We start from the raw sequence: 24,692 nt of genomic DNA on the forward strand, positions 1-24,692 counted from the left end.
TCCAGGTCTCTGTGCCAGTCAAGCGACTGAAAACTATGAATAGGTTTCCGCTTGCTGACCTGTAAATAGATACAGTATTAGGCAATCTATGTATTAGGCTGTCTCTTACAGATCGCTTCTGCAGATTAACAAGTCAGGACTGAGCTGTGTTTTTGCAGACCGCCATGAAGGCGAGGGTGACAGTGCTATTCAACAGTCTGAATTATTCCTGTGAGTCCACACAGCATGTGACGCGCGGCGTCCTCCCCCTCAACCGCACCGTGGGTCGGCTTTGTTATCAAAACTTCCCCCGCTTGATTGCCTCCGATCTGAAACTAGATCAAGTCAGTCATACTGAGTGGGAGACGGGTCTCGTCCAGGCCCGCATTAAGAACAAATAGGGCCTATTTTGGTGCCATAACGTCTGCTACCGCAGAAATAAAAAAATATATATATTTTTAACATACACACACATACAATGTATTGTATCTCTATATAAAATATAAAAATATGCCATGCTACAATATGCATTAGATATGAGGTCAAAGTTTTCAGACAGGAACAGCTTTTGCGCATATGACCGCCTTAAGGAGTTTACTTTAAATAGTTTCATCATTAGACGCTCTTCTGTCTGTCCTTAGACGAGGATAATCATCAGGGCTAGATTGGGGCTAAAACTCAGCCCATCCGGCCACGTTTCCCCATTAATGCTTTGCTGGGGTAAAGACCTTTAAATGGGGATAAATAAATCAACTAATGGCTAAATAAAGGACAGAAACAAATATATTTTTGAATATACTGCATAATTAGCAGTTACAGTTTATTAGAACTGAACAAGAAGGCTTCGTCCTGAAAAGTTACCATAGGTATTGCATAGAAATATATATATATATATAAATATTTTGTAATTAATATATTGCATTAAAAAAAAACTCCCCAACACTGCTAATAATAAACTATAGTTTACTAACTATGTCAGTCAAAACTGACTTCCGGTTGGGCGAACGCTGGCGCGTTTCGGCTGCCGCTGCCTATTTCGAACTTTTTGTTGTATCTTTGTTGATCAGTTTGTGCGGATTAGTTCGGATATAAGCTGAAATCATGGTGAACTTCAAACTTCCACTGTGGATCATACTTTCAACTATGGTCTCTACCATCACAACCCAGAAAACACTGAAGTACTCACCTGATGAGCTATACCGACTGCGAACCTCGGTGCAAACCAAATTACCGAGAAGTCTCAAATTCCATCGAGACATTCTCCTTCGGCGACCAAAATATATCCACCGTGGCTCCCGGCGAAACTACTGCATTTCCGACGAGGAACAGGCCGGGTCTATCAGTTCATTTTGGACTGCCGGCCCACGAGTTCGGAAAAGGAAAGGGTCCGATCGGCGTGTTAGTGTGCTAACTCCACTGGCAAAATTCGTTGCAAAATCGTGCAACACTTCCCACAAGTTTGCCCTCTACAACGTTCGTTCCATCACCAACAAAGGCCTTCTGATCAGTGATCTTATTATTGACCAAAACTTGGATTATTTAGGTCTAGTCGAAACTTGGCAACAACAAAACGATTTTCTCCATTTAAATTTTGCTACTCCGCCTGGATTTGCTTATCTGTCAAAACCCCGAACTTCCGGGAAAGGGGGTGGTCTTGCGTTGATCTACCGCGAGTCTCTTAAGGTGGAATTACTTAATTTACCAGAACAGCCCTCATTTGAGATGCTGGCCGTGAAACTCTGCCCACTGTTATTGGCGTGCTGTATAGGCCACATAAGTCGTCAAAGTATTTTAACCATGATCTTTCAACTATTTTAACAACAATTAATGAAATGTCTCCTCACATCACTCTGATGGGGGATTTTAATATCCACTTCGACCACACTGAAAATTCATCTACAAAGGATTTTAAAGCAACACTGGACTGTTTTGGGATGACCCAATATGTTGGATTCCCAACTCATTCAAAGGGACATACACTTGACTTAGTTTGTTGTGCAGGCATTACTCCATCTAATATTCACTCGTCTGAATTGCCGGTTTCTGATCACAAGGTTGTCTTGTTCAACGCTACTTTGACACTCAGAAAATTAAAAGTGAATAAGATAATGTCATACCGTAACATCAGACATATAAAGAATGAAGATTTCATGGATTTAATTACCTCATACCCAAGCCCTGCTGCCACTTCTATGCCCTCAGACTTAGTAGGCTACTACAATGACTGCTTATCTACAGCACTTGATGCACTAGCCCCTATAAAAAACTAGGTTTCCTTTGCCCATACTGCTCCATGGTACACACCTGACCTACGTCAGCTCAAGGCTAAAGGGCGACGTCTTGAGAGGCTCAGCAACAAGACAGGACTTACAGTTCACAAACAAATGTACACTGAACATGTTTTCCACTATAAAAATATGCTGAATACAGCTAAGAATATCTACTATGCGAATAACAATGCGGGTGAAGGGAACACAAGGACATTTTTCTCCACAGTGAAAAGGCTACTGAAACCTCCAGATTCAAACACCAACAACATCTCTGATGATTACCGCTCTGCTTTCCTTAAGTTTTTTAATTCAAAAATCTCCAAAATCCACCAACAACTGGCTGTGGTGAACATCACACAGGCTGCACTGCCATCAGCATTTGTGATACATTTAGCCCCACCTGCTGTTTTCCGTAACTTCAGTCTTCCAACTGAGGAGTCTACAGTATCTTTGAACTCATCACCAAATCTAACTCTTCTACATGCCACCTGGACCCCATCCCCACCTCCCTTGTTAAGACCTGTCTACCTGCCTTAACACCACTGATAACCTCCATTATCAAATCATCTTTGTCAAACTGGCATAGTCCCTGCATCACTAAAAGCTGCGATAGTCAGACCCACATTGAAAAAACCAGGACTGGACTGTAACAACCTTAATAATTATCGTCCCATATCAAACCTGCCCTTCATTTCCAAAATACTCGAGAGAGTGGGTGCAATCCAACTCCAGACTTACCTTCATGATAATAATCTTCTTGAACAATTTCAATCTGGGTTCCGTTCACGCCACAGTACCGAGACAGCCCTTGTCAAGATCACTAATGATCTTCTCCGTGCAGCTGATGCTGGCCTACTATCCATTCTCATCCTCCTAGACCTCAGTGCCGCCTTCGACACAATATCCCACCAAGTGTTGCTTGAGCGGCTTGAAAGTATAGGAGTCTGTGGAACTGCCCTTAAGTGGTTTGCGCACTACCTGACAGCCCGGACATATTTTGTCAAAATTGAAGACCACCAGTCAGAGAGCTCAGCACTCCAACATGGAGTTCCACAGGGGTCAGTATTGGGGCCACTTTTATTTATCATCTACCTTCTTCCATTAGGCAATATTTTCAGACATCATGGCATTCACTTCCACTCATATGCAGATGACACACAGCTCTATGTATCTACCAAGCCCACTGTCACACTTCCCTCAAACACCCTCACCACCTGTATCCACGACATCCAGGCATGGATGACTACCAATTATCTCCAACTTAACAGTAACAAAACAGAGCTACTGCTCATTGGCACTCCATCCACACTTCTCAAAATCCAACCTTTCATCAGTCTCCATTGGGGAGGATGTCATACCAGTCTCTAAACAGGTAAAGAGCCTTGGAGTTATTTTGGACAGTACCCTTTCATTTTCCAACCACATCAATAATGTCTGTCGGACGGCTTATTTTCACCTCAGAAACATCTCCAGACTGCGTCCCTCACTTTTGCAACACTCCACTGAAGTTCTTGTCAACACCCTGGTGACCTCTCGGATCGACTATTGCAATGCGATCCTGAAGGAATCCTCAATAAATTACTCCACCGGCTCCAACTTCTCCAAAACTCAGCTGCACCCATACACAAAAGAATTATATTTGAAATATATTTTCTGGATATGTTTTGGAATATATGCAAATATTTGAAATTGGCCCAATAAATATATTTCATACTTATATTTCATATATTTTTGTTATATTTCAGAATATATTTCAATGTATTTGGAATATATGCCACATATATTTTTGACACTTTTGGGGACCCGTACAGAAAAAAATACATTGAAATATATTCTGAAATATAACAAAAATATATGAAATATAAGTATGAAATATATTTATTGGGCCAATTTCAAATATTTGCATATATTCCAAAACATATCCAGAAAATATATTTCTTTTGTGTATGGGCACGCATCATCACCCGTACCAAGTCTACCGACCATGTCACACCCCTGCTGATTCAACTGCACTGGCTCCCCATATCACAACGAATCAACTTCAAAGTCTTGTTAATGACATTCAAAGCCCTGCACAACCTCGCCCCCTCATATATCACAGAACTACTACAGACCTACATACCTTCACGCTCACTCCGTTCATCATCAGCAGGATTACTGGCAACCCCAGCAATCAGACTCTCCACAATGGGAGCAAGGGCCTTCTCCCATGCTGCACCAAAACTCTGGAACTCTCTTCCTCCTCATATTCGTGCCATAGACTCCATTTCACAGTTCAAAACCACTCTCAAAACTCATCTTTTCAAGTCAGCCTATAAACTTTAAGCACCCCCTCCCATGTCTTCACTTTGTGTGAGGAACAGACCAAAGTTTAAGATGTTATTCACTGAAAAATCTGAAAATGAAGTTACACGTTACATGTTACTGTAGTTAAAACTATAAATTATGTATAAATACATGCAACTAACCCTAAACCAACCCCTATTCCTATCCCTAACCCTATAGTCAGTACATGTAGTTAATTGTTAATACTCTGTACTTAAATTTATAATTACACTGTAACATGGACCGCTTAAAATAAAGTGTAACCAAAAACTCTCATTTAACTGTGGATCCAAAGTCAAATATGGCAGTTTGGGTCATTTTTAAGTGGATTGTTTCTATTGCAATTAAGAACCCGCATCAAAAAATGGTTTGCATACATAAAGATTATGTTCTATAACATAACATCTGAAAAGGTAGCAAAACAAAGTCTTTCCGCCAGAAGCGAAACCCACTCTTCTGTCGTACACCACTATGTTTGCCTCATAAAATCCCAAGCTCATTAGCCAGACAAGTGCATCCGTGTCCGTGTTAGCGAACAGAAGGTTCCGTATAAATAGCAGGGTCTGCTTGAGTGGGAGACTGGAACTGTCCTCGGCAGCAGATTGAGATGGGGGAATCGAGGCAATTTCCCCCCACTGAGGGAGAGATGGTGAAATGGGGGTTTTGATAAGGCCTGTGTGAGTGGTACGTCTGGCTGGGCAGATATAGAGGGAACAGAAGGGTTTTAATCTGGGGTAGTGAGCTGAGGCATTAGCAGCTGGGGTGTGCCAGAGCCCGACGTATACTTTGCCACACAACTTTGTGATTTGTTGTTTGTTTCGAGGTAGGAGATACAGACACAGTTTGATTCGCTGAGTGGTCACAGATATTGATAATGAATCTCTCTTGAGGACGCCTGTCCTCGTTTAATTACTCTGCTGATCGGAAACTCTTTGAAAGTTGAAATCTGAAGCGGTGGTTCTTAAGTTCTCGGGTCGTTCCTGTTACGCAGAACCTTTTGAGCTCGGTCACTTTTAAAACAAGTCTTAAATTGGAAAGAAACGATATCATTGGAATCCCTTTCGGAATAATTTTTTTTTTCCAGCTGATGATCGATGGAAACATTGACAGCCAATCAGAAACCATCCTGCTGTAACGAGCGCGAGCATTTAAAGTGACAGACAAGCACGCGCTTAGAATAAACAGAACGATATCGTCCGCTGGGACACTAATATAGTTATCTTTATAGTTATCGTTCTTGGCGTGAACAGGCCTTGGGGTGAGGAGGAGGGAGGGTTGAGCTAGCCTCCGTTTTGTTTGACAATACTTTTTTATTTAAAAAAGACAATTACTTCACCCAACATCGCTTAGAGCACCTTTAATATAGATGAAAGCCGGAGCTCATGCCAAATGGACAAATATTATTAGATAATGCTGTCTTTAACCAGTGAGAAATTGAGTAAATATGACTGAGAATGATGCTGATGTCCATTATCACTGGAGTGAACTTGTGAAATGTTTAAAGGTGTTAAAATAGATCTGGATTTCTGGCCAGTCAGTTTCTCAAAGCTGTTCCCTCATTTCATTGTTACAGGATTTTAATACATCAAGCAATGTTCTGAAAATTGCATTTTGGGGGAAACTTTTTTTAATAGACTCCCAAAACGCTTATTTTTCCTGCTTCATAATTTGATACGACTGTCAGTTTGAGTTACTCTCGTTTATAGCTACACAGAATTGATTACAAAGAAATGTCCCAGGTTACTTTTATTGACTTTCACAATCGTGGCAATTGCATGAATACTCAGCTTAAGTCAATGTGACACAAACTTTTGAGAGAAGTGAGTTTAAAGTTATGAATGACTATCTGCAAGAGACATCTTGACAAATGAAGATTTGTGGACTGTTTTTTTCCCCATGAGAGGCATTACATCTTTTCAGGAAACCATGATATCATCTGTTTTCATTTGCCTGAAAACTTCACCGGACCCTGAGCCCCTTTTTTTCCCCAATATTTACGGTATATTTAATAGTTGTGTCTCATAATGAGAAAGTGTCAAATATGAAAATGCAAATTAAATGTATGTTCAGTCATCAAAGACTGACTTTTATCTGTTGCTTTTCTTTCCCATTGCTGCATATGTGCTTCCCTTCATCCCTTCTTTTTGCCATATAGCAGCATATAAATTATGTTCTTGGATAATATTATGACATTGAAATATAAATAGACTCACGCAGCAGAATAGTAAAGAAAGCTGGCAACATATTTCAGTGTGAAGGTGTATTCATACAAAATTGTGTCCATCTCTGTTGTGCCAGTTATGGCCTAATATATTGCACTTATGATTTCTCAAAAGCCAGCATAATTTGCAATTATATTTTAAATTTTACAGTGAATATCACAAATGTGTTTGTTATGACACTTAAATAGCAGTACCAACTTTCATTTTTCATCAACCATGCTTTAATATGCAGGTTAAATTAGTTACTCTCTTTGTGTGCTATATTGTACAGCAAAAATAAAAATACTAGTAATGTGAAAAAAAAATGAAAAAAAAATTAATGTATGTATTTATTTATTTATTTCTAAGAACATAATAATATATTATTATTTTTATCAGTATTGGCCAATATTGGGTATATTTCTGCTAATACTTTATATATTCAATTATTCATGGTAATTTTCCCCTATTTAATATTTAGATTCAATTTGCTGCCATTTAACAATCACTAAAGATCATTAAAAGCATGAATAATTTGATAACACTTAAATAAAATCTTTTGCAAATCTCAAAATGAATATATCGCAATGCCTGAATTCACTATAGTATATATTTACTGTTTGTATACAATTTTAGAATCAGCCATTTATCAGTAATCAGCCATAACATGAAAACAATTTTTGACTACTATTTATGGAGATCTAGAACATTATTTGAGAGTCATTGTGTAAGTTCTGTAATGTGTCATAGCCATTATTTTACATTTGTAGAAGTCTCAAAATGATGAAGATCAATCAGTGTAGTGCAACATGGCACCAGGAAAGTTTTATCCCACTAATCAATTTTTATTTTTTATTTTTTTCTGTTTTCACCGGTGACATCAAAGGTGTCCACTTTAAATTGGTCAAACACCTTGCAGATCCCCCAGAAGCCTTATTGAAGGTGCCTTAGTGTGTGACCTGTGTCTATTTCTGCAGTGAGTGAAATGAACTGTCTTGATCTTCATGGAGTGCATTAGTTTTGTATTTGAGGTCCCTGAGCAACACACGAGACCTCATAACCCTGTTTAAATATCTTTATTAAACCCATCCGTCTTAACTCTCCTCCTAACATGTTACTCTCTCTAATTTGATCGTGTAATCATGGCAAGATGAAAACAATCAAATAACCATAGGTACTGCACCTTTCCCTGTTGAATTACATTATCCTTTTACTCTGGAAGACTTTTAATGAGAGGAAAAAAATCAATTGACTTGAATCTATGACTTTGAATATTGCATTCTGATTAAGGACTAAGTACTTGAATTTTCACTTACAGAATGTTTCATCTGCTCATAAGCTCATACTGTATATGAAACAAATACCCTGAAACAGATGCTATACTGGAGCAGATCAAACCCTCCAATCAAACCTCATATTTCCACGATTCCCCACTGCATTTTTTTAATTCCTCCCCGGGTTGCTTTACCACTCTTTAAGCGCTTAATGAGACAGACAGAAAGAAAGACAGAAGGAGAAGGGAGAGAGAGAGAGAGAGAGGCTGACGGAGAGACAGAAACAGAGAAATCTCATCAAGGAAATAAATGAGTATGAGTACAAGCGAGCATATTTGGCAAAATGTAATTACCGGATTAAAAGGAGAGAAATGCACATTAGGAATAAAGCAACATTAGAGGCAGGGGTGTAATGGTGTCTTTGCCGAAATGTTTCGTGATCTCCGAGCAGTGGATCAAAGTGGTTTTATTTTTCTCATCCTAAAACAGGATCTTGGTAATTTTCTACCATGTGGGAAGCGCTCGTTTGACAGCAGAAATAAAAATGAAATATAGACTGCCCTCTCCATTCAAAATGAGAAAGGCATTATGTTCATGAATCATTTAGGACAGTGAACGTTCTTCCAAGACAAATATGTGTACAGTAGATGTCAAAAAATTTTTGAGGACAAGTAAAAGGAAACTAAAAATATAAAAAGCTCTGTTCAGACGAGGCCAGGTAAATGCTGTCTGATAATTGATTTTAACAGTGGAGCGTAAGGTAATTCCTGCCTTTACAGAGGTTAGTCAGTGAATTTCTTTGCTGACGGAATTGGAAATATTGGTGTTTTCTTCTACAAAATGTGGGTAATTTTGTATATTTCAAATCATTTTGTTACACTTATATTCAGAAAATAGACTAAAGACTACAGTCGTACATGAAATCACTCAAGTCAAGTCACCTTTATTTATATAACACTTTTTACAATACAGATTGTATCAAAGCAGCTTCACATTGATAACATGAAAATAATGCTTTGTTTCTAGAAGAAAATTGCATCACAGTCCACCTTAAGTAAGGCAGATCAATAATATTGCTGAATATTAAATGTCCCCAACTAAGCAAGCCAAAAGCCAAGGCAACAGTGGCAAGGAACCAAAACTCCATCAGTGACAGAATGGAGGAGAAAGAAAAAGCCTCGGGAGAACCCAAGAACCCTGGCCAACGAGCGAACGGTGTATGATTATGATTCAGGCAGCATTACAGGTACTCAAACATGAGGTATACTCAAACATTCTGTAAACCTTGAAATCCAAACAGCACTTAAGTTTGAGCTGTTTCTGTATCGCCTCTGAGCATTTTATAAAACACTTGAGGTCAAAGGTTTGTTGCTAGAACACTATTGCCTACACAGGAATCTTATTTTCTGGCCATTTTTCTGTTTTCAGTTAAACCATCCTTTTAATCCTCTAGCTCGTGTGCCAGGCTGCTTTTTGACCCTGTCAGTGTGTTGCTTGTTAAAGTGTGCAGCGTGAGCTGATTGGTGGCTGGGAGCTTGAAGACAGGGGAGTTTGCTGCATGTTCCCGGGCCAAAAGCAGAATGTCCAAGCGATTTAAGCCCTGATGATCATCTAAGGAGAACCAGAGAGTTGAGGCTCCCGACTGTTTTGGCTGAGGGCAGAGTGAGGAGATAGATTTGTTCCAACTCACGTAGTAGTCGAAAAAAGCAGTTAGCGAAGCCCTTGGGGACGGTCGGAGTCTGTGAACGAGCTGCTGTTCCTTTTAAAGAAACTCGAGCGCCACTGATCTCCAACAACCTTTAAAAGCGGGTCTGCAGTCTGCTACGCAAGCGGCCGTTTGCATGCGTGCTTAAACTCACTCCCGAGACTGACTCTGAGCTGAATGCAACATCATATCTCATATTTCACTGTAATATTAAGTAAAAGCAAACCTTTTTGTGGTTTCAATGGTCTTGTATTTTTGTAACTTTTTTATTCTAGTCTTAAACCAGTTTATTTTCTATTTACATTTTAACTATTTCCCCACAACCGTTTATTTTTTTGTTTGTTTACCAGCCATTTTTGACCCCCAGAATATTTTGTCGTATGAATATCTGAACATGCGATATATCAAAAGAAAGAGCAGAGCCTCTGCTTCTTTTTCCGTTACACCCTACAAAAGTGATAATTGCGTGTTTTCTCCTCAAAATTCATGAATGTGAATGTGAATTGTGAATGTTGGGGTATATTTAAATTATTTGTATGTGATTTGTGCTATTTTTATAAGAATAAAGGATGTTTACATGAGAAATGAAAAGCAGGTATAGCGATTAGCTTATTCTAAAATGCTACAAACAACATATCTCTGCCTCATCATATGACCAAAATCCACATTAGATCGCAAACACACGGTTGCTGCCTTACATTTTTAAGTACAATCATCTTGGATGTTTAAGTCAATCCAACTTAAAGCAACACTGAAGATTATTTTTTACCTTAAAATAATGTTTCCAAAATCGTATCAGTGGTTCATCAAGTCGTAACAGGGTGAACGGCACTTCTGCATTCGCTTTGCGGCCCTATATCTGCTATAACCGCACTATGCAAGTTAGCCAGATCGGGTCGCGTTTCTGTAGTTCGAATGACACATAAGAAACTACAAATTTGACTTGCTTTACGTCAAGCGTTACAATAGTCATTATTTAGTTTTTCTTCGTTTCTGATGTCGCAATACATCATACTTTCATAAAATCACGCAACATAGTCTACTGTGGACATCGTTCATTCCAAAGCCGGTGCTGGATAAACAGCGAGCGTGTGTGCGACGGTAGGCTGCGGTATAGGCCAAATTATTTATGACAGCGGTAATGGACAATTCCGCTTCCAACCTGTAGGGGGACCGCAGAGGAAATGTTATTTAGTGTTGCTTTAAATTACAAATTATTTTAAAATTGCTTAACTTATTTTGATGATATATATATATATCGTGAATTCTTTTGACAACATGCATCATGAAATACATACAATTATATCTGGGAGACAGGAGAATTATAGCTGCAACTGCAACTGGCATGTGTAGCTTGATGCCAGTTGCAGCTATAATTCTCCTGTCTCCCAGATATAATTGTATGTATTTCATGATGCATGTTGTCAAAAGAATTCACGTAAGGATGAGTCGTGAAGATTACGAAAATGAATCTAGGAATGACTAGATTGTTGGACTTCAAATCACTAGGGGTTGAGGCAACAAAAATAACATTGTAATGAGGTATTTTATGGATACTGTAACTGTAATAATGCTACTGAAATCTTATTAGTAATTAGTTACACTACTAGTTACTGCAAAAAGGTCATATTATTACTGTAACACATTGCTAGTAATGCATTACTGCCCAACACAAATTGTAAGGTAATTTGTGCAGATTTTCAGACACTAGTAATTACTGTTGCAGACTTCACCCACTTGTGTTCTCTTGGCTATTTAATGCCTTACTTCACATTAAAATGCACAGTACTTTGTTTAAAAGTCTTACGTTAACACAGTGTCCTAACCAGGTGTAATCAACAAGTTATATAAGTGATTTATTCCAAATCTGAATTTGAACAGGACATTTTCTTAATTTGTTTGGCTTCGATTTCTGTGGCATCATACTTATAATGCCCACTCTCATCAAATCTTCTGATTGGCTGTGACTGTTTCAAACATTAAATTAAATCACTAGCATCAGCAGTTCCCATTAGCGCTAACACGATTTATTCTCCTAAAAATGAAATAGCTTCATTCCAAGGCTTTTACTAGGTGCTATTTCACCTCATTAATATGGTTGACTGAACATTTGAAGGTAAAGAGAGATTATTCTGTGTTAAGAAGCAACTGGGTCATGTGTGGATTTATGAACATAGACTTGAATCCATTCTTTGCAGTTTATGACAAGTTTAAAGGTTAATATTATTAAATCAAAACGGCAGTGTCCAAAAGATATTATGCATAGGCATCTATAAATATTTCAGTCTCACTGTGAGTTCATTAGCATAAGCTAAAGAAATGATGTCCACGTGACACGCATTAGCTGACACATGCATATCTGAACATACCCAAACACACACACACATTTAAAAACCTTGTTGCTGACCTAATGGATTTTTCAACCGGAGATAACCGGCAGCAACACATGATTCCCGTATGCAGAGTGTGTGTTTAGTGGTTTATAATGTTTCTGCTGCTGTCTGGAGGCCCTTAGAGGACAGGTTTGACGAAATGTCGTCTTTCCGTGCGCACGTAAGCTTTGGGGATTATTCTGGAGCTTAAAGAAAGCAAGGAAGATGCACAGTGCTCTCACCTCAAGAATTAATGCAATAATATGAGCGCTCGGAGAAGACTGATTCATATTTAACTAAACATTGCCACATCCAATTAGTATCACACTGGCATATATATACGCCATGTTGTCATAAGCACTGCTCTTTTTTAATTATAAGCCTGCTACCTTATGTTATATGTTATTTGTTGAATTAAAGAAATAATTGGAGCTTTGGACCACATACAATTAAGTTTAAAAGGAGCATTATTGGGTTGAGTTCAGCCTTTTTTTCTCCATATTACAAAATAAATAGACTACTACAAATACATAATTATACACATGATTTTTAATGCAGCTTGACAACCCAGTCACTTTCATTATATATACTCCATGGTGAGTAAATAATGGCAGGTTTGTGAACTATTAGTGTAATTCCTTTCAATTTTATTGTCACAGTAACTACAAAATGAACACCATGTGTACAGTGAGTGCTGAAACCTTCTCACCGTGATATAAGGGTGATATGTGTATCTTTAATTTGTAACGTATGGTTATATTTTCTCTCTTTGCTCTCTTTAGGTTAACGGGTTTCCAGATCCCTCCTCCCATCACCAGCACTGGGTCTGTATTCTCGCTGAGACTCACCAGTGACTTCGCCGTGAGCGCGCACGGCTTTAAAATCTATTATGAAGGTAAAGATTCTATGTCGTGCTACATCTTGTTACACCACATTGTCATTTTATTGTGTATATCAGATCAAATCTGCGGTATTAATTAGGAGCTGCTCTGCTTGGCGAGTCAAAGGCGATCTGTGCCAATCATAATTGTGTTTATTAAACCTCAATGACGAGGTGGTCACTGACTAAAGACCTCATCACTCCCTATTAAACCTCATCAAATTACTGTCTTTTAGACACTTGCATTAAATTCCAGGAAGATAGCTAAGTGTATTATATCACCTTCTGTTTCATTAATTTAGCATGTTAACTAACGGATAGTGAAGGGTACATGCCGTCTTTCTCTTTATTGCATTAGTCGTGGTTTTTTTCCAGTTGCTTGGCTGTGCTTTTGAGTCTCCTAGTCTTATTTATGAAGACCTACAGGCTGAGGGTTGGTTCGATTGTGTGTGTGTGTGTGTGTGTATGTATTTAGATACTCAGCCTGTAAATAAATAAAAAAATTGATTGATTTTATAGAATTTCTTTTCATACCGCTATGCATTACTTTGCTTTATCAATATAACTTTATATGACACGATCTGTCCATTACATGTCTTCACACGATGTGTCATAACACATATTAACTGCACGGCAGACTTGGGCTTTTATCTTCTTTTCTTATCAGAGTGTTTGTCGGCTGGATAAATGTGCGGAAACTCGTGGACTTCCCCGTATCAGCGCTGGGAGTGAGACGGATGAGTGTGGTCTGGCTCATTGTTTGATCTGAGTCAGCCTGAAGCATCATTTACTGTGTTGTTTCAGAGTCTCGGCCTGGTTGCCTCCCCTTCCCTTTGATTCATTTTTGGATCAAACAGTGCTGGGAAAAAGTGTCTCACTACTGCAGCGTCAAACTTCTTTTCTCAGAAAGCTGTGGGCCCTAATTCGTTCTTCTAGGCAGATTAAGGGAAAGTGATTGCTAGTCCATAAGAAGTCAAATTTGGCTTAACTAAAAGGGGATTTCAAACTTTTTTTTTGGTGAAATTTCAGGCTAGTTTGTTTTGGGGAGTATTTAAATTAATGTTATTTATTTATTTATTGGAGAAACATAAATTTATGGTGTCATTAATAGTGCACTAAAAATTTGCAATATGAGGATATAAAGGTGCATTTTTTCTTTCTAAACACAGATGTACTATTATTATTACTATCATTGTAATATTATGATAACTTGATGCTCTCAAAGTCACTGTAAATGCACTTATGAGGCTTTTAACCATGATTTTATTCAGCAGTTTATTTTCTTCCTTCTTTTTAAGTATGCTTATAAAAGACCCAAGTAGAGTGACTGACCTTCATGTTTAAGAATGTAATCTTTATATAGAGAAAGTAATCTTTATATGAGACTTCCAGTGATACACAGTAGCGTTGCACTGGTTATATAGCCCTGCACACAGTGACACTGAACTGGTTCACAATCACACTCCACATATCTATATCATCAGCTAGGTTTGCTTGGCTGTAATTTTGTCATGTAATGCTGCATTTGGACAGACAAATTACTCGCCCCTTGATGCCTGGTTAGTGCACATTTCGCTCTAGTCTGTCTGGTCGCGTAGAACACAACTAGAGCGATCATAACTTATAATAATGTGCTGTTTGCATTTTCGCACAACTCCAAAATCAGGAGATATTCAACGTCAAGCAGAAACTGAGATGGAGATGTGAAGTACGTGCTTTTCCTGATTCTTTACATAATCAAATGTTTCATAACAAGGACAGCGGTTGGGTATGCATAGCCTCACCTAGCAGTCTGTCCCAGAAATGCTTGGTTGAATAAGTGTTCATGCAGAGTTCCTGGTATGACTGGTAATGATCTTATGATTTAACATGGGTGGATGGGTGGATGAGGTTTGGTCAATGACTATGGTAGAATGGATGATTTAGAGCAGTGGTTCTCAATTCCAGTCCTCGTGACCCACTGCTCTGCACATTTTGTATGTCTCTCTTATCTGACACACTCAGTTCAGTTCATGGAGTCTCTCCTAATGAGCTGATGATCTGGTTCAGGTGTGTTAAATAAGGGAGACATTGATTTAGAGGATATATGGACGGGAGTGTTTCTTGTCGATACATTTGTGACATGTGGCTCTTACACATTTTGGCTCCTTCAAGATCTCTGGATAGTAAATGTAGGAATGTACTGGATTCCAGCTCTATATTTGCATCAAACAATCTTTATTTTACATGAGTAGCAGTAGCCACGTTCAGCGAGTAAAAACTGAACATTCATGTGTGTGTTTGCCCGTGTTGTGTACGATACCACTCGACCTCTCTGTCCCCATTTTCCTCATCTGTCTCTGAATTAAAAATTGGCAAAAGTATGTTCACTGGTAGGCAGTCTTCCAAACAATTAATAGAACATATTTATTCAACATTTTTACCCTGACGTCCTCAAAATAGTAGTATTGGGGGAGGGGTGCAAAAATAGTTTAGTTTTCATGACCGTTTGTCAAAACCAGTGGGTATCATTCACTAATAATTATGGATTATTTTGTGTTTGCATATAGACATGAGAAAAGATTCAGCGTAATTCACATGTACTGTATATCACATATGATTTGTTCTTAACCTCATTCGAATGTTAATGATTAGGAGGATTGTAAATGAGCAACCACATGCCCAAGGTTGCCCATTTAAAGGGTAACTCTCGCCAAAATTGAACCTAGGTTCTTTTTGTTAATCTACCCGAGTCAAACTTTCGTGTAAAAAGCATAATTAGAATGGAAACGCCACCTTTAAGATTTACCATATTTTCGTTTTTGGTCAAAATGAACGATTTTGTACGACTCACTTTATCAGTTTGTGTTTCCGGTGAATGGAATTTTGTCAGTCAAAAGTAGTCGATCTCCGAATGCAACGTAACATGAGGAGAGTAAAGATGGAAAACTCCTAAAGCTTGTTTCCATATAAATTTTCTGATAATTTTTTATCTAAGTTATCATGCTTTTCATTGAAATTACAAGTTCATGACATTTCCTCATATGGAGTCCAGCCACTGGAAACACAAACTGATAAAGTGAGTCGTACAAAATCTTTCTTTTTAGTAAACTTTGTGTACACAAACAATGTTCTCAATGCTCAAGTTCATGTGTAGAGCCCCTGGTGATACTTCCAGCAAAGTTTTATGTTGTGTCGAGCCTCCTTTAAAAATAGCGATTTTGGTATTATCATAGAAGTGCCCCAAGCACTCCCATTCAAAAGGCATTTTGACCTAAAACAAAAATACGGTCAATCTTAAAAGTGGCGTTTCCATTCTAATTATGCTTTTACACGAAAGTTTGACTCGGGTAGATTAACAAAAAGGGCTTAGGTTCAATTTTGGCGAGAGTTACCCTTTAAGGGCTTTCCGCACAGCATTTCCTTCCAGCCTTTCGTCACTCTCAGCAAAAAAACACCTTTAAACAGACTCAGATTATAGTGCTCTCATTGGCCAGCTGTAAACACACATACAGTATGAGCTATAATGCAGCTGTTTTTAATGTATATGGTGAACTTATAGTTCAGGGTCGCTACGATTTTTCAACGTTTTAGAAAGAAGTCTCTTCTGCTTTTTTTTTTTCAGTTTTAACAGCACACACTTTAAAAACAGTCATTGAAATCTGATTTATTGTAATATATGACCCCTTTATGATTATTTAACTGGCAAAATGTCCTATATCATCTCCATTTTAATCTCATCTGTTATTTCTTGTTCCTTTTTTGTTGTTCTTTTTCTGAATATTTTTACGTTTAGCTCCCCTGGCACTTAAAGGCACAGTATGTAAGTTTAATGGAAACACGTAATTTCCGCAAAAACTCCCATTTATCGCAAAAAAGTTTTTACGCTCGTATGAGGTGGTTTTTCAGGCAATTCGAAAAAGAAATATTTCGCAAAACTGCAATGGAAAAATGTTTTTGCGCATTTACAGGTCACCTGACGTAGATGACGCGGTGTGTTTGGACAGAATACGAGACAAAATAATTACAGCAATAATGGATTCTAAACCTCAAATAAATGCCGCAACCAAGACCTCAAAGCAGACATGAGGGAGAAACACCCAGAAACACCTCATATGTGCCGCTCACAAGTATAAGGGTCGTTCCTTACCGTTAATAACCTCCTTCGATTAAAGGAGTCATAACCTAGTATTACATTGGATACCTACTGCTGTATTATAGTCTTTCAGGCCCTTCTAAAAAAGAAAAGTGGAAAAAAAAAAAAACACAGACCTACTTTTACCCTTATTTCTGAAGGCATTATTGTCTCGCGAGATCAATGTGATGTTTTGGCTGTCGTGGACGCTCATTTTAATAATGCAAATGAGAGGCGCGTTGATTGGTTGAAGGAAGGAGGGGGGTTGACACGCAGGTAACGTCAGCATCATTACAAACTGACATCATGGCGCAAGTGGTGAACGAACCCGACTCGGCCGCGACCTACGGGATTCAACCCTACATGTTTGAGCCGGACTCTGAACCAGAGCTGGAAAGGGAAGATGTAGAGTTGTTGGATGGACGTCTACATCAAGATGTCTCTGAATGGTAAAGACAATCATTTTGACTGAGACATACATTAACATCGGTAACGAGCTAAAACGTTTGTTGCTATTTTCTCCCACATAGGTTTACCTTTTATTTAATGTCGATTACATTAACGGAGATGTAGTCTACTTATTTTATCAGCTTACAGTGGTTATTGAGATGAGACGTTTACTATCATGATGGCACCTTTTCCCAAACGGAGCTTCGAGGCCAACTTCGCCTGATATTGCCCCAAATTTATAAATGATTCAGGTGTAAAATGTTTAGCGCACACACATAACGATACGCCAGTTGAAAGGGTTGTTGGGACAGCGTCATTAAAAATGAATTTCATCCACTGGTCCCTGATAGTTTCGTCCGATTTTGGGAGATAAAACACATTTACATGTTTTTTATGGCAATCAACCACAGAGCAAGTCCAGTGTGCACTCGGTTTCTCCATCTTTCTCGACTGAACTGACTATGAGGGGGAGAGGGGAAGGGGGGCTTCCTGCTGCGGTGTCCATATATGGTATATCCTACTATCTCATGACGTCAAGAGGGAGCTGAAATCAAAATCTCGTATTTGAGTGCGTGTGCACGCGCGCTGGTTTATTTACCCTGAGGTAAACAAACGCTTCACTTTTAAATATCGGCTTCCCGGCCAGTGTATAATCGTTAGTCGATCATAACATACATTGATTCTCGTGGAAAAGTGAAAATTGCAGGTTATGACTCCTTTAATAATAATGGCTAGTGCAGTGGCTGGGATTAGTACATAAACCTCCATTTTGGAATGATTTTACTGATCGCGAGAGGAAAAAATGAAGTTTTAGTCGCATAAAATCGGTTAATGGAAACGCCGTCATTTCGCAATAGTTTTTTGTCGACATTTAGAAAAAAATCGCAAAAGTTTTGCACAAATCTGTAATGGAAACACGCCCATTGACAGGCGGCCTAATGACACAGGCCGTTCAATTCTCTGGATTAAAAAATTATTGGAAACCATTTGGGATAATGTGAGTACATTGTTCCAGTGGTTTTTGGATATTTGAATCATATTGTGCCTTTACAGAACAGTTTCTTGGTTTCCTGTCGACTAGTGACAGTGTGTTCTGGGATTACATTCACTCGTTTATCCTGCAGCGTACAACAAATGGATCCAGATATTCTTGTCTTCTTGCACCATGAACCACCACCGATTGCGTTATTCTCTCCAAGCATCTCTTGCGTTCAGATGGGAAATGTTGAATACGTTTAAAAACAGATGACGGAAGGAGAAAAAAAAACATGCACAAGCAGCTGAAATAACTTCGGACCGTTTCCTGAAGGATTTTGGAATCATTCTTCTCAGACCGTGACGAATAGACAGTTATCTAAGGACGGTGTGGGTGTAGAACATGTTGATTTCAAAGACACTTCTCTGTCACCAGGGAAACTAGCTTCTCTGAGAGGAAGTCAGCAGTTTTACTCGTGCTCCTGTAAACACATGCCTGAAGCTATCGTTCTCACGAGGGCCGGCACAGGTACAATATATCTTACAACATCCACGCGGAGTCTGGCAACCTCCAGAAGCTCTCTTGAGCTGAAGCAAATCACTGTACTTCACTGCTTCCATCCTAAAGGAGAACCTCTCGCACGTCTACAGGACCTCAGAGACCTTCTGAACGTAGAGGTTTTCCTTCAGTATATGAATATTAAAGTGTGCTTTATTATTAATGGCGCACGCTAGCTTTATTAAAAATGTATTCTAAGCTGAAAGGGATGTATAAGCAAGTGTTTTGAGTTCCCTGTGGCCCTCAGGTTTATATCTCTGTTAAAAACAACATGTTCATGTGATGTTGTTGAAAAAGCTCTTTGCCAGTAAGGCTGTTATTCCGATTCCAGATTTTTGTTGATTCCAATTGTCGCTTCCAGACCAATTTTCACAATTTTAGTAAGATCTTATAACTATAGAAGCTTGTTTCCACCACTGAATAAAAAGTAAAAAAAAAGGTAATTGCGTCTTTTTATCTCACAATTCTGACTTTTTTCTCGCAATTGCGAGTTGACATCGCGCAATTCTGACTTTTTCTCAGAAATGCTTGATATAAAGTTGTAATTTCGAGAATAAAAAGATGCAATTGCAAGATATACTTGTGATTATGAGAAAAAAAAGTTAGAATTCTGACTTTATAACACGCAATTGCGACTTCATATCATGCGATTCTTACTATGTATCTCGCAATTCTGACAATTCCGAGAGAAAAAAAGTCAGAATTGTGAGATAAAGTCGCAATTACCTTTTTTATTTTTTATTCAGTGGCGGAAACAAGCTTCCATATATAATAAACAGTGAAATACAGATTATGCTTTACACTATTATGATTGATAGTATAAAAGTCAAAATATTGTTTAGCTGCGTCATTTTTTTTTTAAATCTGTATTTTGAATTGTTTTATGGTGTTTTGACTTTTTTTTAATGAATCTGTTGAATGTATAATAGGAAGAATCACTGATATAATCAAAGAAACGCCACCTACTGGTGTAAATCAAAGAAAAGAAAAAGTCACTGAACGAATCCGCGATTGAATCTGAATTAATCTTTTTGATGAACCAATTAAAAAAAAAATTTGATTTGGTGCAATAAAAGAATTCCCTTTACTGTAGTACTTTAGAAATCTCGCTAACAAACAGTCACGCTCTAATGTTATTTGAGGTTCATAGAAACTTTTCTTTTTGGGTTTGACTCTTGCCCTATTTGCTACGGACTAATTACTGCTCAATTATTTGATTCGTTTTCTTTCCTGACTAATATATGTATATGGTATTATCATAAAAATGATATCAACATCCTTTTTTTTTTTTTTTTTTTTTGCTCATCATAATAATTTAACTATGCCCCTTCCAAATTCAGTGGGCCCAGTCGTGCTCTGTAGAGATGAGCACAGTATATTATAACATAGAAAATGTGCGAGCAGACTTCTGACCCCAGGAATCCAGAAAATGCTGGATTGATTTCCATGAGGATGGCATGAGATTATTGCGTAGTGCTGACACGTAGTTTAACATAATGCAGGCAGTTTAGAGCAAAAGCCTCGAGTTATTCTTTTCCATCCTTCTACCGACACCTAAGCCTAATCTATTCAATACAGGATGAAGTATGATTTCTTTTGCTTTTCTATGCATCACATGTAATGAATTTACAGCTGTCTGTGAGCACATTCGCTTAATCAGGAAGATCTGTGCCATTGCCAAAGGTCCCGGGAAGTCATTGCTTTTTGTCTCCAGATTGTTTCCTTTTCAATTTGATGCTTTCCTGTTTGCCTGGAATATTTAATATCCTCGCTAATGACTATCCACCGCTGGCCTAACATGCATGCCTCCTCCAAGCGGAATTTCAGGTCGAAATTAATTGTATTAATTTACACTGGCGTCTAACTTGAGGCTTATTTGTGAAGATCATTTCCCAGCGGTAATAGACGAGCCGCTGCTTTATTAGGAGTGCTTCTGCTGACCTCTTCGGTCTCCTGTCACTTTATTTTGAGTGACAACAGACTGTCTCTCATACTTTATCATAATTAACAGTGAATTAATCAGAAGATGTTCAATAACCCAGAGTGCAACCCACCATCTGCAGCTCTGCAAGTGTTTAGAGGAACAGACTGTTTGGGAATGTGGTGGCGCTCTGATGATGACTGACAATGGTTATGGATATTTCTGGAGATATGACGACATTATTAAAGCGCAGAATTGTGAATGATAGGTTGATGGGTGATATCAGTTTTCACTGTGGATAGACGGCTGCGTATATGTCAATCATGATATATATTGCTTCTCTTTCTTCTTATTTTTAGATTTGGATAGGGGTGAATGGGGGTTTGCTGATTTGTTTTATTGCATTATTCAGCCAGGATTCATGAAATTGATTTCAAATATATGTTGTCCTTTTGAACTTTCTAAGAATCCAGGCACAGAATGTATCATGGTTTCCAAAAAATATGAAGCAGCACAACTGGTTTCAACATTGATTTTTGAGCAGAAAATCAGCATATTAGAATGATTTCTGAAGGATCATGTGACACTGAAGACGAATAATTATCACAGGAATAAATTACGTTTTACAATATATTCAAATAGAAAACAGGTATTTTAAATATAAGCCTTGGTGAGCAGAATAGACTTCTTTATTTAAACAAAAAAAGATTGAAAAATCTTACAACCCCAAACTTTTGAGCGGTAGTGTATGTTTTGGGGTTGTCAGCTTATGATATTGAATGTGTTTAACACAATATTTTGTAACAAATTTACCATATTTTACATTATTATTGTTTCATTTTGCTTTTCTAAAGAGTAGTCTGAAATCGTGACATTAATCAGTTATTTGATTCTATTGAGAGCCAGAGTTTTATACTGCAAGCAGAAATAATAATAATAATAATAATAATAATTTTAAGGTTTATACATCTTTGCACATTGTTTTTTTCAACGCTGTAATTGAAACAAAGATTATTTGAGTGTGAGAATATTTACAAAAATACTATTTAGGCGTTCATTTCAGTGTTTACCTCAAAATGAAAAGTTAGACGTTTAATTTAATTAAAATTAGTTTTACTGTTTCTTTTTAACTGTGAAATATACTAGCAGTGTACTTTAATCATCTTCCAGCATAATACAAAGTTAAATAAACATCTTAATTTAATATTTTAACAATTTGTTTTGTCTTTAGTACAGTGAGAACATAAAAGCCAATCATGCTGTGTGACGCTTAATATTTTTCACACAATATAAATAGGTCTTTATACATGAAATTACATCACTGTTCATTTTTTTAAAGGTTTGAAACCCCATTGATTATTTGTCCGGCGGCACTAGAATATGTGTTGGTGTAGTTACGACGTCTACCAGCAGGGACCAACGGCCAAGACCTCGATTAAGATGGATGAAACGGCCTCACTCAAGCACTAAACATTATTTACTCGATCCTTGATGATCCTTTTATTTTGTCTGGCACTGAAATATATCTCTGCTGTGTCTGGGACCACCAAACTCAGACAGCGGGAGGGACTGAGAGCATCCGTCTCGTACAGATCCGCGGCACAAAGGATCAGTTGTTTACTTTTAATTGAATCCGCAGGTGATAGAGCATCTAATGTTGGAGCGTGGGTAAAGACCAGTCCTGTCAATAATCAAGTCTCTCATCTGAGCGTCTGCATCTTTTCAGAGGGAAGCAGAAGAGGAAAAGAATGAGAAAAACTGTCAAAGCTCGCTCCTTTACTTTCAGATCGATGATTTCTCCAGAGTTCCTGCCCTCTAATCCATTAGTCGGCTTCCCGTTTCAAAGAACACCGTCAAAGCTTGTCCATTAAAACGTCTTGTTCTCAACTTAATAGCCGAGTTCCTATCTTATTGACTGCACCTTTGTCATTTCCAAAGTCAATCGTGTGATGTCTGGAGTGAAAATAAGACAAAATGACAATGTTGGTGTCATGTAAATCTCATCTTTCACATTTGTAATTATAGATGAGCTCATTAATTGCTGGAAAATATTGAGAAAATACCTCAAGGGACTTTTCTTTTCCTTACGCAGGTAATTAGCTCTGTACCAGATGCTGAAGTTATCTACATCTAAGTGCTTGACATGAATTGGGCCTGAAGACGAAACATAATGTAATTAAGAACTGTAGGATAATAATTGCATATCTTATTTACACACATAACATGTTGACGTCTCAAACATATTCATTTTGCCTCTCGATACGAGTATGAGAAAATGCGTCTGGTAACTTTTGACGCGTTCAAATCCTTCTTGACTGTAAATCTTACAGGTTTAGCGATAGTGTGTGATTGGACATTCCTGCACAGTCCTCGAGATTTCAGACAAAGCCCCTCTCAGTCCTTCAGATTTGAGGTGTTGTGCCGACACAAAAGCTTCTTACAGAATTAATTAAACATGTGCATGCTAATTGCTGCCGTCCAATAAAGATCGTTTGCCCTCAGGGCGCAAAATGAGATGCACAGTTCAATTGAAAATCTTTACATGTCGGGCTTCGCCGATTTGAAAAGCTGCATGTTGCAGATTACCAGGTGGTTAAGACGATCATTTGACCTCCAAAAAAAACGACGCACTACGTGACGAGATACTTAATCGATCCAGTCAAAGATGACGAGGGTCTTGGCGAAGAGATGCGACAGAAGCCAGCCGATCTGAAATACTTGGGAAGTCATGGCTGAAGTCTGTCACTTACATGTAGATCACAAAAGAAACCTGCTGCATTTTACAATATACTTCATTGGTGTGCCTTCGATTATTTACCTGAAGTCTGATTTTATTTAATAGTTTTGTATTTGTGTGTGTGTGTCTGTGTGTGTGTGCTTGTTTTAGGTGCTGTCAACATCATGGAGTACATTTTAGTGTTTATGCATATATGAAAATTTGGCAACACTTTAGTTTAGGGTTAATTCTCACTATTAACTAGTTGCTTATTAGCATGCATATTACTAGGATGTTAACTGTTTATTAGTACTTATAAAGCACATATTAATGCCTTATTCTGCATGACCATATTCTTCATCCCTTAATCACCCAATACCTAAACTTAACAACTACCTTACCTATTAATAAGCAGTAAATAAGAGTGTATTGAGGCAAAAGTCATGGTTGATAGTGAGAATTGAACCCTAAAGTCTGACCAAAAAATGTATGTGCAAAAGAACACTTTAATACCTACAAATACTAATGCGTGTTTGGATCGATATGGATGAAACACACATTCAATCCTGCAGAGAGAAAAACAATAACAAAATGTGTTTTTTTTTGTAGTAAACAAAAGAAAATGCATTTCTCTATAAAGTCTCCAGGAGGACTCTAACTCCCAGCCCTCTTGACGTGTTGTAATTAGACTACGGAAATAGTCGTAGCATTCTTAAACATCCGAAGGTCCCGGGAGCAAGTGCTGATGTGCTTTTTGTGCAGACGGTCTGGGCTTCCTTTTGTCCCCACTTCAGCTGCTCTCATTAGCATGAAAACAACTACTTCACTGGCCTTGTATTAGTGCTTCCTTGACCTACTTCTAACCCCGACTTGTACTTCTGTCTCAGCTCCACACGAGCTCCTCGCTGGGATTTGTGGGTAGGGGAGGATGTCACCCTTCTCCTCACACAT

General features: G+C 38.2%; 1 protein-coding gene across 1 annotated transcript in view; it reads left to right on the forward strand.

Moving 5' to 3' along the window:
• Positions 1–24,692, forward strand: part of csmd3b (CUB and Sushi multiple domains 3b) — a gene marked incomplete at its 5' end in the record, with an annotated part of 443,617 nt that overhangs the window by 84,295 nt on the left and 334,630 nt on the right. The window contains one exon of the mRNA XM_084423901.1: positions 12,909–13,021. Within this exon, the coding sequence (XP_084280027.1) occupies positions 12,909–13,021 (113 nt within the window). The remainder of the gene's footprint in view (positions 1–12,908; positions 13,022–24,692) is intronic.

Source organism: Rutilus rutilus, assembly GCF_951802725.1.
Source record: "Rutilus rutilus genome assembly, chromosome: 11".
Lineage (NCBI taxonomy): Eukaryota > Metazoa > Chordata > Actinopteri > Cypriniformes > Leuciscidae > Rutilus > Rutilus rutilus.